This window comes from Chiloscyllium plagiosum, unplaced genomic scaffold, assembly GCF_037043375.1.
Source record: "Chiloscyllium plagiosum isolate Xiang-an unplaced genomic scaffold, Cpla_swu_hap1 HiC_scaffold_7, whole genome shotgun sequence".
In the NCBI taxonomy this organism is placed as follows: domain Eukaryota; kingdom Metazoa; phylum Chordata; class Chondrichthyes; order Orectolobiformes; family Hemiscylliidae; genus Chiloscyllium; species Chiloscyllium plagiosum.
The window spans coordinates 38,271,448-38,288,925 of record NW_028270145.1 but is presented as its reverse complement, the minus strand read 5'-3'; the positions used below and the strand labels follow the sequence as shown (position 1 = coordinate 38,288,925).

Genomic DNA, 17,478 nt, shown 5'->3' with positions numbered 1-17,478 from the left:
TGTTTGTGTGTTTGTAAGTGGTCCAGAATCAGTTCTCTTCCCCCCCCCCCTTAGTTCAGTGCAGCACCTGTTATTGCTGATCTTAAAGGAAGTCCACAGGTAATAGAGCTTGGAAAAACTTCTAACAAGGCATATAATTGCTTGCCGTGCATTAGCCATTTGACAAAGTATTTGGGGATATAGAGAAGGACAGGATTTGCCACTTTGATTAAATGAAGGAGCAAAGAGATTTGAAGATTATGCACATGAATTATTGAAGGTGGCCAGACGGATTGAGAAAGTGATTGAAAAGGTACATAGAACACTGCTCATATAGCAACAAAGTATGAATGTAAGCTTGCTCGCTGAGCTGGAAGGTTCATTTTCAGATGTTTTGTCACCATATTAGGTAACATCAGTGAGTCTCTGGTGAAGCACTGGTGTTAGTGACTTGCTTTCTGTTTGTGTTTTAAGTTTCCTTGGGTTGGTGATGTCACTTCCTGTGGTGATGTTAGTTCCAGAATATAGAACCACCAACCCAAGGAAACTCAAAACACAATAGAAAGCAGGTCAGCAGGCGCACTAATGTTACCTAGTATGGTGACGAAACATCTGAAAATGAACCTTCCAGCTCAGTGAGCAAACTTACATCCAGAACCTCAACCAGATCTTCTCGACTCGCTAGGAATAAAGTATAATTAACAAAAATAAAGGGCAGTAAGGCAAACCTTGTAAAACTTGTATTTGCCCATAACTGAAGTGTTATGTTCACTTCTGGGCCCTACACTTTAGAAAGGATGTGAACACATTAGAGTGAGTTCCAATAAACCTTACAGGAATGGTTCAAAAGCTTCAGTAATATGGATATATTGGAGAAACTAGGGTTCTCCTTAAAAAGGTTGAGAAGAGATTTGATAGTAATGTTCAAAACTAAGGGGTCCAGACAGATAAAGTGCCCTTCAAAGTCAAGAATTGGAAGGCACCTATTTAAGTGAGTGGCAAAAGAATCACGTGACATGAGAAGAAAGCTTGGATGTGCAGGTGTAGTTAGGATCTGCAATACACTCCCTGTGGAGTTCAGTTGAAGCTTCTAATAGGAAATTGGATAGACCTCTAAAGAGTGAAGGGAACTAACTGTTGCAGAGGCTGACACAGACAGGATAACCTGAGAAAAGCAGGCTCTTGTAAACATTTTGTGATGTGCTAACATACAGAAAGGGATAATGCTGAGGACTCCAAGATCTGTGAAAATTGAGGGGGAACATTTGCTACCAAAGGAATGGTTGAAGTGAATTGTATTTGAGGGAATGCTGGTCAAACATGAAGCTAAAAGAAATAGAGGGTTATGAAGACTTTACATGAGTAAAAATGGTAGGAGGGTTCAGTGGAGCATTAATTTGATGAACTAAGCAGTGAACAATTATTAGGGTGTAGACAGGAAGGTGCAGTAATCAGATCAGCCATGATCTCATTGTATTGTGGATCAGACTGCTTAAAGTGCCTTAATCCTAATTTGTACATGGGCTGGTTAGGCAGTATAGTCTGTTGTTGCACTATATAAGCTATGAAATTGAGATCTTGTGCTTCAGAATGTATATTGCAGGCTATTATATAATAGGCAGGAAATAGAGTTCTGTTTGCAGGCACATGAAAAACGTTGCAAGAATCCTGTACAGTACTTGGCATGAGTCTTTTTTTTGTCTATGTGAAAAGCCAGATATATAGAGTTAGGCTGCAGATCAGCCATTGAATGGTGGAACAGGCTTGAAGGGCTGCATGGCCTATTCCTGTTCCTGTGTTCACTTGTATAAATTTTCCTTCAATCTGGGTTAATGTAGTACTTTGTATGTAGGTCTTAGAAATATTTTAATATCTTGGAGTGCAGGTTCTTGGTTCCTTGAAAGTACGGTTGCAGGTTGATAAGGTAATAAAGACGACGTTTGGTATGCTTTGCTTTTATTTGAGTATAGGAGTAGGGAAGTAATGTTGTGGCTGTGTAGGACATAGGTTTAGCCACTCTTGGGGTATTGCATGTAATTTTGGTCTCCTTCCTGTCGGAAGGATGTTGTGAAACTTGAAAGGGTTCAGAAAAAATTTATAAGGATGTTGCCAGGGTGGAGTGTTTGAGCACTAGGAAGAGGATGAATAGGGTGGCAGTATTTTCCCTGGAGCATCAGAGGCTGAGTGGTGACCTTAGAGGTTTATAAAATCATGAAGGGCATATATAGGGTGATTAGGTAAGGTATTTTCCCTGGGGAGGGGGAGTCCAGATCTAGGGCATAGGTTTAGGTGAGACAGGAAAGATTTAAAAGGGACCTATGGGGCAATGTTTTCTCGCAGAGGGGGCTGCGTGTATGGAATGGGCTGCCAGAAGTAGTAGTGGAGGCTGATACGGTTACATTTTAAAAGGTATCTGGATGGGTATATGAATAGGAAGGGATTTGAGGGATGTGGGCCGGGTGCTGGCAAATGGGACTAGAATTCGTTAGAATATCGGATTGGCATGGGCATGTTGGAACAAGGATCTGTTTCTGTGCTGTGTCTCTCTATGATTCTGTAAATAGAGGATAGTGATGTTGGAGTTCAGTTATCTCAACTTTGCAGTTGTTACTATCCCTGTCAAAGGGTAAAGCAGTCTAGGCAGTTCTGAAATATGTATAAGGACTTCCTTGATCAATGCGTTTCTCATCGATGCTGGACTAAGTTCTGGCAGTTGGAGCAATTGTGACATATTTCAGTGGCAGAGTGTTTGGGGAACCGTAATTCTACTTTTATAATATCGGAAAAGACTAAGAAACTTTGAGGTTTTTTTTTTGAGGAAGTTGTCAAAAATATTGACAGAGCGGTGGATGTTTACTTGGACTTCAGTAAAGCCTTCAACAAAGTTCTGCGTGGCAGACTAATTCATAAAGTAAGGTCACATGAGATTCAAGGTGTCAATTGGATGCATAATTCTTAATGGCAGGAGACCGAGTGGCGGGTTGCTTTTCAGACTGGAAGCCTCTCACCAGTAGTGTTCCACAGGGATAAGTTCTGGGTACTCTTTTTTTTTTAATATCACTTATAAAAATGATTTGGATGAAAATATAGGAGGCATGGTTCATAAGTTTGCAGATGGCATCAAAAGTGGTGATATAGTGGACAGTGACAAAGGTTTTCTAAGGTTACAAAGGGATCTTGATGAAATGGGTCAATGGCTGAAAAAGGTAGATGGAATTCAGTCTGAGTAAATTTATGATATTGCATTTTGGTACAACAAACAAGGATAGGGCTTATTCAGTTAATGGTAGGGCCTTGGGTAGGGGTTCAGTATTATAATTTTTTTGATCGCATCAAATATAGACTCGTTAAGGTGTTTGGTATGCTTTCCTTCATTGTGCAGCCCCTTGATTATAGGAGTTGGAAAGTTACGTTGAGATTGTACAGGACATGGCAGTATTGTGTCCAGTTCTGGTCACCCAGTTATGGGAAGGGTATTAAGCTGGTGAGGGTTCAGAAGAGATTTACCAGGATGTTGACAGGTATGAAAAGTTTTTAAGTTATAAAGAAAGGCTGGGAACCTTTTTCAATGGAGTGTAGGACGGTGAGAGGTGATCTTGTAGAAATTTATGAAATATTGAGGAATGTAGTTAGAGTTAATGGTAGTTGTCTTATCCCGAGAATGGGGGATTTCAAGACGAGGAGGCACATTTTTAAGGTGAGAGGAGAGAGATTTTAAAAGACATAAAGGGCAAATCTTTTTAACACAGGATGATTTGCGTGTGGAATGAACTTCGAGAGGAAGTGGTGGATGCAGGTAAAATTACTACATTTGGATAAGTATATGAATAGAAAAGATATGGGCTAGACAGGTGGGTCTAGTTTTAGTTTGGGTTTATGGTCAGCATGGACTAGTTGGACCGAAAGATTTGTTTCCATGTTGTTTGACTCTGACAGGGAATCTACCAGTATCAACTTAACTGAGGGGCTTGTCAAGTTTTTAAAATACTGTACAGGTGAATTGCAATAAAATTGGAAAGCAAAACAGGGGGGCATTGTGCTTGAAGTGTTGGGGCCACGGCTTTGATTCTAACCTTTCGGCAACTGCCTGTGTGGAGCTTGCACATCTTCCCAGTGTCTGCTTGGATTTCCTCCCGATGCCCTGGTTTCCTCCAGCAGTCCCAGGATGTGGAGGTTAAGTGGATTGGCCATGCTAAATTGCTCAGTTTCCAGGGATGTACAGGCTAGATTGATTTAACCTTGGCAAATGCAGGGTTACAGGTTTAGGGTATGGGGGTGGGGCTGGATGGGATGCACTTCAGAGGGTCGGTGTGGACCTGATGGGCCGAATGGCTTGCTTCCACACTATAGGAATTCTTTGCTTCTGAAAATGAAACTCTTCTAATGTTCAAAGCTGATATGGGTCCAAATTGTAAGCTATCGCAGGTAGTGAAAAGAAAGAAATTCCCTGGATGGTTGATGAAATGGAACTGTAAATGTTTGATAAACTGTACAGATTATAATGGATATACTTTATTGATAGACAGTAAGGGTCCCAATACTGATCCTTGTGGCACACCGCTGGACACCACCTTCAGTCAATCAGTCTTCTACCACTACCTTTTGTGTCCTAGTACTAAGCCAGTTTGTGATCTATCTTGCCAGGTTTCCCTAAATTCCATGTTCTTTAACCTTCTCAATCAGTCTTCCACTTGCTAAAAGCTCTATTTTTCCAGTCCTGAATAACAGACATTTCAGGGTTCTCTGAACTTATTATTCCTATACTTCCCTCTAAAGGGTACATATTGGACCTGAATGGCCACCCCACCAACATCATCACCACCAATTGTTCTGCTGTAGACTTAACCGCAAGGAACTGTTCTCAGTCCACTGTGGTCAGATCCTGCTTGAATCTAATAAAATCTGCCCTGCTCATAGAAAAAGGCTGTCTTCTACAAGCCATCTTTCCATATCATGTTGTGGTTGCCATTTGCTAAATGTGCCCCACTGCCACGTCAAACACTTGGCTGCCTTCTTTCTCCAGAACCAGATCCAGCACTGAGCTGTCCCTTGTTGGGCCTTCTGCATATTGATACAAGAACTCCCTTGGCCACATTTCAAGAAATCCACACCCTCTAAACTCTTGACTCTACAACTAGCCCAATTTGAAAGTTGAAATCCCCTAGTATAATAATTGTTATTGCTCTTACGCACCTCTGTGAACTGTCTACATATTTGCTCCTCTATTTCCCGTTGACTCTTTGGTGGGCTAAACTACATTCCCTGGAAAGTAGCTTCCCCCTTAACATTACTAAGTTTTACCCTCAAAGCCTCATTTGAGGACTCTTTCAAGATATCCTCACCTCTTATTGCAATATTTGTATTCTTAATATTGCGACGCCACCACCCTTTTTACACCCTCTTCTGTCTTGCCTGAAGATTGTATACCCTTCACTTATCCATGTTTCTGTGATGACAACGATATCATACTTTCATGTGTCAATCCATTCCACTAAATCATCAGTCTTGCCTATTGCACTACTGGCATTAAAGACCATCCAGCCTTTTCTTACTCTCTTGACACTCAACATAGATGAATAAATTGTGACTTGCTTCCATTGCTGTAGCATGATGTCTGTGTTTCGGGGGATATTCTGTGTCCCCTCCACCTGCCAGACTAGTTTAAACTCCTCCCAACAACACTAGCAAATCTACCTGCAAGAATGTTGGTCGCAGTGTGGTTCAGGTGCACACTGTCCTGTTTGTAAATGTCCTGCCTTCCCCAGAAATGGTCCCAGTGATTCAGGAATCCAAAATGCTCCCTCTTGCATAATCTCTTGAGCCATGCATTCATCTGTCATGTTTCTAAACTTACTAGCAAGTAGCACCAGGAGTAATCCAGAGATTACAACCATTTGAGGTCCTGTTTTTTAATCTACTGGCTAGCTCCTTGAATTCTTTTTTTTTAATAGATATTTTTATTAGAAATTTAACATTTTTACAAGTTTACAAAAATAAACAAAACTCTCAAATATAAACATTGATATACAATTAAATCAAATATACAATAGCCAAAATTTAACAAAAGAATAAAAAAAACGAAAAAGAAAAAAAAACAAAACTCAACTATCTACTAATCTAACCTACAACTAACCAGAGTGTATATTTAAGTCTCTTACATGCTCGGAATGTGTTAACATCAGATGTAATAAAACCCGTATTCGTGCGGGATTCCTCTCCTAAGGGGCCCCGGACCAGCCAGGTTTGTAATCTCAATTAAATAAAAGCCCTTGTTAGGATAGCCGAAATATCTGTATTTATGTAATTCAAGAAGGGCTGCCATATTTTATAAAATAATTCGGTCTTTCGGTGCACCATATTTTTAAGGAAGTCAAGGGGAATACATTCCATAATTAATCTGTGCCAATTTGAAAGTCCGGGGGGCCCTCAGCCACCCAGTTCACCAAAATATTTTTCCTTGCACAGAAAGAAAGAATAGAAAATAGTCTCTTCCCGTACATGTCCAGAGAGGGAAAGTTCGAAAAACCCAAAAGGAGAGATACAGGGTCCACTTTAATTTCCGTTCCTAAAATTTCTGTCAGGGAACTTGTTACTTTAGTCCAATATCTACAGATCTTATGACAGGTCCATAGGCAATGTACAAGAGTGCCCACCTCTATTTTGCATTTGGGACACATTGGAGATGCTCCTGCCTTAAATTTTGCCAGTCGAACCGGTGCTATATGGGCCCTATGAAGTATCTTCAGCTGGATAGCCTGGGTTCTGTTACAGATAGTAATTCTTCCCAAATATCATTCCACGTTTCTATAGAGATTTCCTGATCCCATGTTTTAAGCAGATTATCCATATCTCCCAATACTTCATCATGTAGTAAATGATAAATAGTACTGACGGGAGATACCCCCACTGGTGGTAGGACACTACATTCTCTATCTGATTTATAAAGTCTATCTAATAACGTAGTCTTCTTCTGTATATAATCTCGAATTTGGAAATATCGAAAGAGGTAATCCGAATTTCTGACGCATCTGTTCAAAAGACATCAGGACCCCATCCTTAAATAGGTCCCCTAAACATGAGATACCCCTGGATCTCCAGAATTTAAAAGTGGCATCTGTAAACCCCGGTTGGAATCCCTATGCTCCCACTATCGGTGCATAAGGGGATGTTTTATGTGAGTTGCCCTCATTTTGCCGCATTATATTCCAAACCTTAATTGTGTTTAGTATTATAGGATTTTTACAGTGATCTGTAATGATTTTCCTCTTCTCTGAAAATAAAAGGTTAATAAGTGGGTATTTTACTTGAGAGGCCTCGATGTCCAACCAGATTGATTGTGGATCAGACAAGACCCAATCAGCTATGTAACGTAATAGGGAACTTAACTGATATTTCCTAAAGTCTGGGAAGTCCAATCCTCCCCTTGTCTGTGGAAGCTGTAGCTTCTTCAGCTTAATGAGGGGCCGTCTATGATTCCAGATAAAGGAACCCAGCCAGCCATATAATTTACGTAGAGCTGTCCTCGGCAGCATCACCGGAAGCATTCTCATAGGATATAGGAGACGGGGCAGGACATTCATTTTGATTAGCGCTATTCTACCCAACTAGGAAATTGGAAGGTCTCCCCATCGCTGGAGGTCCTGCCTTATCCTTTCCAGTAAATGCACAAAATTAGCCTTATACAACTGACCAAATACTGGAGTAATAAAAGTGCCTAAATATAAGAAGCCCACCAGGGACCAACGAAAGGGAAAAAGGGATCCGTCCAATAAGTGGGGTGTCATAGCAAGGCCGCCCATTGGCATAGCCTCCGATTTTGAAAAATTAATTTTATAGCCTGAGAATGCGCTAAATGTATTAATAAGTTGGATTAGGCGAGGTACGGACATCAGAGGATTACTGAGGAATAGAAGAACATTATCTGCATAAAGGGTAATTTTATGTTTACCTGTACCAATCCTTGGGGCCGTTATATTAGGATCAGCTCGTATAGCTTCTGCTAGTGGTTCAATTATTAGCGTAAATAACAATGGCGAGAGGGGACATCCCTGACGGCAGCCCCTACCCACACTGAAGCTATCCGAACCTAATCCATTGGTAACCACAACTGCTTTGGGATCATTATACAATGTTGAGACCCATTTGGTAAACACCTGTCCAACGCCAAACCTTTCCAATGTGTAAAACAAATATGACCATTCAACCCTATCAAATGCCTTTTCCGCATCTAATGAAACTACTACTCCTGGTATCTCTCCCTGATGACAGGCTTGAATCATATTCAAAACCCTTCTAATATTATTGGATGATCTACGGCCCTTAATAAACCCCATCTGATCCTCCTTTATAATATGTGGCAGTACCCTTTCTAGTCTCAGTGCTAACGTTTTAGAAAGGATTTTAAAATCTACATTTAGCAAGGATATTGGTCTATATGATGTGTACAATCTTCTGGATCCTTTCCTTTTTTAAGGATAAGAGAAATATTTGCCTCTTTCAGTGAAGGCGGGAGACAGCCCTGACTATATGCATAGTTATACATGTCCATATGTGGACCAGCCAATATTTCTGTAAATTCTTTATAGAATTCAGCTTAAACCATCTGGGCCCGGTGCCTCACCACTCTGAAGTTGCCTAATTGCATCAAGTGTTTCTTGGACAATTAGAGGAGCATTTAGGACCGATTCCTGTTCCGGAGTTAGGCCTGGAAAGGTCAAATTTTTTAAAAATGACTGCATCCTCCTCGTCCTATCTTCACAATCCTGCGATTTGTGTAACTCAGAATAAAATTCTCTAAAGATCGCATTAATCTTTTTATGATCATGAGTCAAAATACCCATACTTTCCTTGATAGACGTAATAGTCTGAGGGGCCTTTTTTTTCTTTGCAAGAAATGCTAAGTATCTACCCGGTTTGTTGCCATATTCATATACCCTTTGTTTTGCAAATAATATTTCCCTCTTAGCCGTTTGAGTAAGCATAGTGTTTGGAGCTGTCCTAAGAGCTGTAATCCTTTGCAATTTAATAATAGAAGGTCTATCAGTGTATGCTGTTTCAGCTGCTTTTAAGCGAGCTTCAAGCAGACGCTGTTGTTCTCCCTTCAGTTTCTTCTTTTTCGCTGAGTAGGAGATGATCAAACCTCGCGTGTAAGCTTTGATGGTCTCCCACATCATTGATGGGTTGCTAGCTGTACCTGAATTAATTTCTAAAAAAGTTTTAAATTCTTGAGAGAAGTACTTTACAAATTTACTATCTTTCATTAGGAAGGGGTCCATACGCCAAAGCCGAGGGGATGTCCCATTGTTCCTCGCCTTAGTTTCCATATATACAGCAGCGTGGTCGGAAATTGCTATACTACCTATTTTACAGGATGATATGGAATTTAAAAAAATTGAGGGGGCAAAAAACATATCAATTCTGGTATGACATTTATGTGGATTGGAGTAGAAAGAAAAATCTTTGCCCTGTGGATGAAGACATCTCCATACATCTGCTAATCCTAATTCTTTGTTCAGATCCATCAATTGTCTAGATCTGGGAGATACTCCTGCAGTACTCTTGGGAATCCTATCTATTTCCGGATCCATAATACAATTAAAGTCTCCCCCTATGATTGTATGACGGGCATCAAAAGCCATTAATTTTGAAAAGGCTTCCGTTATAAATTTAAAGGGGTGTGCCGGGGGGCAGTACAAATTTAAAATCCCATATTCCTCTCCATTTATGAGGGCTTTAATCAAAATATATCGTTCAGATTCGTCTTTTATCTGCTTTAGGATTTTGAAAGGGAAATTCTTCCGAACAAGAATAACAACTCTCCTGCTTTTTGAGCTGAAAGAAGAAAAAAAGGCCTGATCAAATCCACTCTGTCGTAATTTCAAGTCTTCTTTATCCGACAGGTGTTTCTCCTGTAGGAGAGCTATATCAACTCCTTCCTCCTTAAGACTTGGTAATATTTTCTTCCTTTTGACTGGCGAATTACTCCCCTTGACATTCCAGGTGCACCACTTAACCGACTGATCAACCATAATCATCTGGGCAAATCCGAGACCCAGAACATCCCGAGCGTAGAGCATATAAAATGTACAAAAATAAAGCCTCTCTAATACACTCACTACAATACAATAAAAAACTATTTCTAAATAAAAAAATATAAAACGTATCTAAGTGGAGATTTTCCCCCTTGTTCCCAGGGGGTGTCACTTCCTCTCCAAAAGGCCATCATATCCTCTCCCAACCAATGCCCCACCCTTGACCCAGGCGCTGCTCAATAAAATGAGGAGAATTCAGATATAATACAAAGCTAGAGTTAACAGTGGGCACCCTACCCCCACCCATACCAACACCTGGATATATTTGGTAATGTTAATATCATATATAAACATATAACTATAAAATTACAACCACAACAAATAATAATTAAATATAAATATAGTAATACAAAATAACAAGGGAGAAACAACCCCGCTCCTAAAGACCGAGGTAAAATTGAATAAGGTAACCACCTCCCCCCACCAACATTAACCAAACCCCCCAGCTTATATATATACACACATATACATACATCCCACATATATACATAAAATAATAAAAGAAAACAACCCCAAGGGGGGGGGGGGGGGAGAAAATCAAATCCCTCTCCCCACCCTCCATGATAATATTAAACCGTAAGATAAGAGGAAAAAAAGGGGAAGATATAAATCAAAGCGGCGGGAAAGGCAAACCAACATCCATTATGTCTTACAGTTTGTCTAAGAGTCCAAGAATTCCTTAGCCTTTTCTGGCAATCCGAAGTTATATACAGATCCTTCATGGTTAAAGTGTAGCGTTGCTGGGTAGCGTAAGGAGTACTGAATATTTAAGTCCTTTAAACTCTTCTTCGCCTCGTCGACTGCCTTCCTCTTTCGGACCAGAGCTGGGCAAAAGTCCTGGAATAACATTATCTTGGATCCTTTATAGATCATAGCCTGGGGGTCTTTTCCAAGATTTCTAGAGGCTTCTAGGTGTATCTGCCTCTCCTTGTAGCTCCGTGGGCACTGGTTCGAGCCGGGCCTGCATATTGCGACCCGGTAGGCCCATTCTACCCTTACCTGGTCTGATCCAGCTTCCAAATTTAAAAGCTGTGGCAGCCACTGCTCGAGAAACACTGTAAGCTGGCCTTCCTCTTCCCGTTCGGGAAGGCCCAGCAAACGAATATTTTTTCGGCGACCTCGATTATCGAGGTCGTCAATGTGATTCTCTAAGGTCCGGACTCGCTGTTCGAGAGTCCGGACCTGATCCACGGCCGATTGAGCTGTAGTTTCGGAGGTCGCGGCCTTTAACTCCGCCCCTCCGACTCAGCGCTCGATTTCTTGGATGTCTCGGTCGTGCTTCTGCAGCGCGGCCGAGAGTGAGTCCCATCGATTTCGGGATTCTTCGCTGAAATCGTCGATCTTCGCGCCCAGTTTGGAGATCATTTCTACAAGGCTTGTCACCGTAGGTAAGTCCCCTGGGGCAGCTGTGGACGCCTCGGCTGCAGCTGAAGAGGGTGGGGGAGGGGTTCCTGCTTGTTGAGAGCTGCCGGCTCCCTTCCCTTTAGTCATTTTTACTAAAGATTAGATCGTTTAAATTTGATATTAAACAACTAATTAAATTAAACAGCTATTGTAAATGATTGGTAAGTGTGGTGGGGTGGGTGACCCAGTTGACCCAAGTCTTGGGAGGAGCACTGTAGACTCAGACTTGCTGGGTTGCCGCCATCTTGGATCTCCCGCTCCTTGAATTCTTGATGCACTCTTGTCAGCTTCCAAAATGAAATTCTGGTTATTGAGTGGAATACCATGAGACTCTTGCACTTCCTGCCTGTTCTTTCTGGACTGTTTGGTCACCTATTCCCTTCTTTCCTCTAGTCCTTTCAGCTGACATGTGACCACCTCTCTAAATGTACTATCCATGTCTCTCAGCGTCATGGATTTGCCAGTATTTCCAACTGTTGCTCAAGCTTTGAAATGTGGAGCTCCAGCTTCTGCAGTTGGAGCACTTGCACATATGGTCATCTAAGACACTGGCTGCATTCAGGATTCACATTTGACTAGCTACTCATTCCAGTTGGCTGGCCTGTTCTGACATCTCTTAAATTTACAATTAATGCCTTGCACTAGAATTACTCATCTTATTTTGTTATATTTCCTACTCACCAAGGTTCCCTGCATGTGTGTGTTGAGGAGCAGAGGGCACAGTGTCAAAATAAAGGAGCACCAATTTAAGACTGAAATGAGGATTTTCTTCTGAGGGTTTTGCGTATCTGGAACTCTTTGCAACAGAGAGCTGTAAGGGCAGGGTCCATGTGTATATTTAAGGCTGAGATAGACTCTTGATTGGTAGAGGAATCAAGAGTATGGTGAGAAGGCAGGAAAGTGGGCGTGAGGAATGTCAGATCAACCATAATCCTATTGAATGACACAGCAGCTTCAAGGGCTTACTCCTGTTCCTAAATCTCTTCTGGTCTTTACTAGCATGATCTACAGTGAAGTAATAGAGGTTCAATTGTGGTAACCTGGCAACCCATGTCATGACAGGATCTGGGGATAGATAATAGACAAGGAAGGAAGAGTGCATGGTCTGGAATTATTAACCTTGATATTGAGTCCCGAAAGCTTGTAAGGTACCTAGGCGGAAGATGAGGTATTGTTTCTCCAACTTGTGTTGACTTTCGCTGGAGCACAGCAATAGGTCTGAGGCATAATTTGTTTGAGGTTCTCCAGCAATTTCTGTTTTTGATGGTGTCACATCTCCAGCATCTGCAGTTCTTAGTTTTATTTAAACTTTTGGTTGAAGATTGGTCCTTTTTGTATCAAATCCAATTCAGGGGAATTCTGACTTTCAAAACATAGTTCCAATCTCTGAAAAGTAGACTTAGTATAGCCTGGATCTCTTGTAGTACAGCAGTTGTTGTCAGATTGCTGCTCTGCTCCAATATTTCTATGCCTTGTGCTGTTCAACATTTCTTGCCAGGTTTGAGCGCAGCATCCTTCTGAGAACTCCATCACAGTACTGTAACTTCAGTATATCTGCAACATCTTGAATTGCATCAACTTGTAATTCAGTCGTTGGCAACCCAGATACCAGGACCATTTGGGATGTTAGCTTTTCAAAAAGTTACATTTGGCCTCCATGACATCTTTTTGATTATATTGGCTGGATCAAATTGTCTTTAGTCCCAAAGTAGCTAAACTAACGTAGTGTACAAAATCCCATGCAAGGACTGCACAAAACACTATATAGGACAAACAGGAAGACAGCTAACGATCCGCATCCACGAACATCAACTATCCACGAAACGACACGACCAGCTATCCCTAGTAGCCACACACGCAGACGTCAAGCAACATGAATTTGACTGGGACAACACTACCATTATAGGGCAAGCCAAACAAAGAACAGCCAGGGAATTCCTAGAAGCTTGGCACTCATCCACAAACTCCATCAACAAACACATAGACCTGGACCCAATATACCGGCCACTACAGCGGACAGCTGAAACTGACAACCGGAAGCAGCAGGGACAGGCCAATATAAATGCCGGAGGAAACACCACAGAAGCGCTTCACAGGAGGCTCCCAAGCACTGAGGATGTCACCTAGACAGAGGACGAAACATTTGCAACAAAAACTTCCAGCTCGGCGAACAGAACCACAACAGCAGCTATTCATTTTATATTTCATCTGGATTAAAGGCTAACCCGATTCAGGGAACCATGTTGCTGACTTATGGTTGCAATCCCTGCTGGAGTGAATGGAGTTAATCTGATATACACCTATCTGTTATTTTGAAAAAGACTTGTAAAGCACATTTGAAGACTTCAAAGAAAGCAAATATATTGGAATTTTTTTCTCATAAACATTGAAAGAATGCAGTCATGCCTTCTTTCTCCAGTATAATTATTATTTATATCTTGCACTTGAATTAACAATGCATTGATTCACCAGGTCTGTTTCCCGGAGGAGTTCTCGCAGGCGTTACTCAAGGTCTCGATCACGCTCTCGTTCCCGCCGTAGGAGATCCAGGAGCAGATCTTACAGCCCTGATTATAGGCGCCGCCGTAGCCATAGCCGATCTCCAATGTCAAATCGCAGGCGTCATATTGGCAATCGGGTATGAATCAATTCTGCAATTTTTCCTGTTCCCTTAGTATGATCAGTGTACCCTTTAAGTGGCACGTGTGTGCAGTCAATTACTACAATAATTTCTGTTCCAAAAGTCATTGCCACGCACAGACCTCAGGTCCGCACATGAAGCAAATAGAAGGAATGCTAATGATTTAGAATATAGTTGTGGTTTTATTCTCGAGTTTAATCTTACCATTAAATCTAATGGGATTAGAAAGAAATCTCTTCACGCAGAGGGCAGTTGGAATATGGAGCTCACTGCCTCATGAGCTGGGGCAAACTTTCATTGGAGAGAATGCTGCAGAAGCAGCCGATAATATAGTAACCTTGGAATGTTGGAGAAAGAGGTGGTCAGAGGGTAAAGATGGGTGTTGTCAATGTGCATTTGGAAGTGAATATTTTTGCCTTATGTCGCTGATGGGGTAGTAAGAGAAATGGCACCTCAAGGATAAGTCATTGGAAGACACTAGTGCTAATGATGGAGAGGGAAGAGAAACCATGGCAAGAGGCACTAGCTGTCGTTACATGCGGTCTTTGAAGAAGGGTCATTCGGTATCACTGGTGGCCATGTGGTCTAATTAGGAGAAAGTGAGGACTGCAGATGCTGGAGATCAGAGCTTAAAAAATATGTTGCTGGAGAAGTGCAGCAGGTCAGGCAGCATCAAAGGAGCAGGAGAATCGATGTTTTGGGCATAAGCCCTTCTTCAGGAATGAGGAGGGTGTGCCAAGCAGGCTAAGATAAAAGGTAATAAAACTAATACCGATCAACCCAGATGGCTGCCTCCTTCAAAGACCGCAATTTCCCCTCTGGCGTAGTCGACGATGCCCTCCACCGCATCTCCTCCACTTCCCGTTCTTCCGCCTTTGAACCACGCCCCTCCAATCGCCACCAGGACAGAACCCCCCTGGTCCTCACCTACCACCCCACAAACCTCCAGGTACATTGTATCATCCTTTGTCATTTCCGCCACCTCCAAACAGACCACGCCACAAAGGATATATTTCCCTCCCCACCCCTATCAGCGTTCCAGAAAGACCACTCCCTCCACGACTCCCTTGTCAGATCCACACCTCCCACCAACCCAACCTCCACTCCTGGCACCTTCCCCTGCAACCGCAAGAAATGCAAAACTTGCGCCCACACCTCCACACACATCATTTACTGCATCCGCTGCACCCGATGTGGCTTCCTATACATTGGGGAGACAGGCCACCTACTTGTGGAACGTTTCAGAGAACACCTCTGGGACACCCGCACCAACAAACCCAACCACCCCGTGGCTGAACACTTGAACTCCCCCTCCCACTCCGCCAAGGACATGCAGGTCCTTGGCCTCCTCCATCGCCAGACCACAGCAATACAACGCCTGGAGGAAGAGCGCCTCATCTTCCGCCTAGGAACCCTCCAACTACAAGGGATGAATGCAGATTTCTCCAGCTTTCTCATTTCCCCTCTCCCCCCGCGCCCCCCCTCCACACCCCCCACCCCCACCTTTTCACAATCCCAACCCTTGGACTCAGCACCGCCCTCTTGACCTGCAATCTTCTTCCCGACCTCTCCGGCCTATCACCCTCACCTTACCCTCCTTCCACCTATCGTATTCCCAACGCATCTCCCCCAAGTTCCTCCTCCCTACCTTTTATCTTAGCCTGCTTGGCACACCCTCCTCATTCTTGAAGAAGTGCTAATGCCCGAAACGTTGATTCTCCTTTTCCTTTGATGCTGCCTGATCTGCTGTGCTTTTCCAGCAACACATTTTTAAGCTCTGATCTCCAGCATCTGCAGTCCTCACTTTCTCCTATTTAGACCACTTGGCCACAGTAAGCCTATACGTGATTTGAGAGAAATCTCTTCATTCAGGGCAGTTAGAATATAGAGCTCGCTGCCTCATAAACTGTTCTCCAAATCATTTATGTAGGCCACAAATAGCAGAGGTCCCAACACTGATCCCTGTGGGACAGCACAAGTCTCAACTCTCCATTCCGAAAAGTATCCTCCCACGGCTACTCTGTCTCCTATGACTCTGCCAGTTCTGCATCCATCTTGTCAGGTCACCCTTGATATGATCTTATACGCCGCAACTATCTAATGAAGGAGCAGTGCTCTGAAAGCTAGTACTTCCAAATAAACCTGTTGGACTATAACCTGGTGTTGTGAATTTTTTAAAATTTCCTTTTATCAGACTTGAAACATCTAAATTTCTTTTCCAAACTTCAAGACTTCATAGACTATCATGTCACCTATGGTATTCCATATTCAAGTGATTTTATTTGAAAAGACCTAATTAGTTGTAATTACTCCTGAGTGTCTTGTGGTTGCACGTCTTTAAATTTTAATCATCCATTTCTAAAACCTGAACACCCCAACAACCTGATCCTTCTGATTTTTTGGCTTTTAACATTTGTTTCCGTTAAGAATTGACTTGGCATTGAATTCCCGTGGGCATCTAAAGTAGACTTGAAAGGTGTTTTGTGCAAATATTAATCACTTTAAATGAACACCAACATAGTTCTTTGTGTAAAATCTTAAGTTTCGGGAAAACCTGTTGAAGTATGTTATACTGATTTACTGGTCACTGCAGTTCAGCATTAAATTAGTTTCTCTTGAATATGTTTAGTTGCAAAGAATTCAGCCAGTGCGTTTGTCTATGGCTGAACTGTGGTCTTTTTGTTTTGAGGGACTTTTTCCTCTTGACTCAACCACAGTGCTCCGGTACTGGAAAGGACTCAAATGCAGAGTATCCCAGACTTGCACATCATTACAGTACTAAGGGAGTATTGCACTTTGAGATCCCAACCTTAGGGTAGACATTAAACTGAAGTCCTTTTTCGCCCTTTCTGGTGAATCCATGGCACGGTTTGGAAGAATAGTATGAAAGCACCCTTAAATTCAGATGTCAGCAAAGTGACCTCAGGGAAATCTTTGAATTTAAGGGTGCTCTTGTATTCCCATTTGATCAATATTCAGCCATAACTGCTTCATGTCAGCACTAAATCTAAAGCCTCATTTCTTTCCAGAATGAAATCCCTGAAATGGGTTGACTGAGGGATAAATGGATGAAATATTATAATAAAATAATGTCTTTGCGTCTTGGATGAGCTCTGTTATACTAATTTGGTGTGGGCATTCTATATTCAGGCTAACCCTGACCCCAACACTTGTCTGGGAGTTTTTGGACTAAGTCTGTATACCACTGAGCGAGATCTGCGAGAGGTCTTTTCGAGGTATGGTCCACTTGCAGGGGTTAATGTCGTGTATGATCAACAGTCAAATCGCTCCAGAGGCTTTTCTTTTGTCTACTTTGAGAACGTCGACGATGCTAAAGAGGTAAGAGTTTAAAGAATTGCTGAA

At 42.2% G+C, this 17,478-nt stretch overlaps 1 protein-coding gene across 5 annotated transcripts in view; it reads left to right on the top strand.

Annotated features, from left to right (window-relative positions):
• LOC122551462 (transformer-2 protein homolog beta-like) overlaps positions 1 to 17,478 on the top strand; it is a 40,874-nt gene that overhangs the window by 12,418 nt on the left and 10,978 nt on the right. For all 5 annotated transcript variants that reach the window (XM_043693401.2, XM_043693400.2, XM_043693405.2 and 2 more), the window contains 2 exons: positions 13,947 to 14,112; positions 17,266 to 17,454. In XM_043693401.2, the coding sequence (XP_043549336.1) occupies positions 13,947 to 14,112; positions 17,266 to 17,454 (355 nt within the window). The remainder of the gene's footprint in view (positions 1 to 13,946; positions 14,113 to 17,265; positions 17,455 to 17,478) is intronic.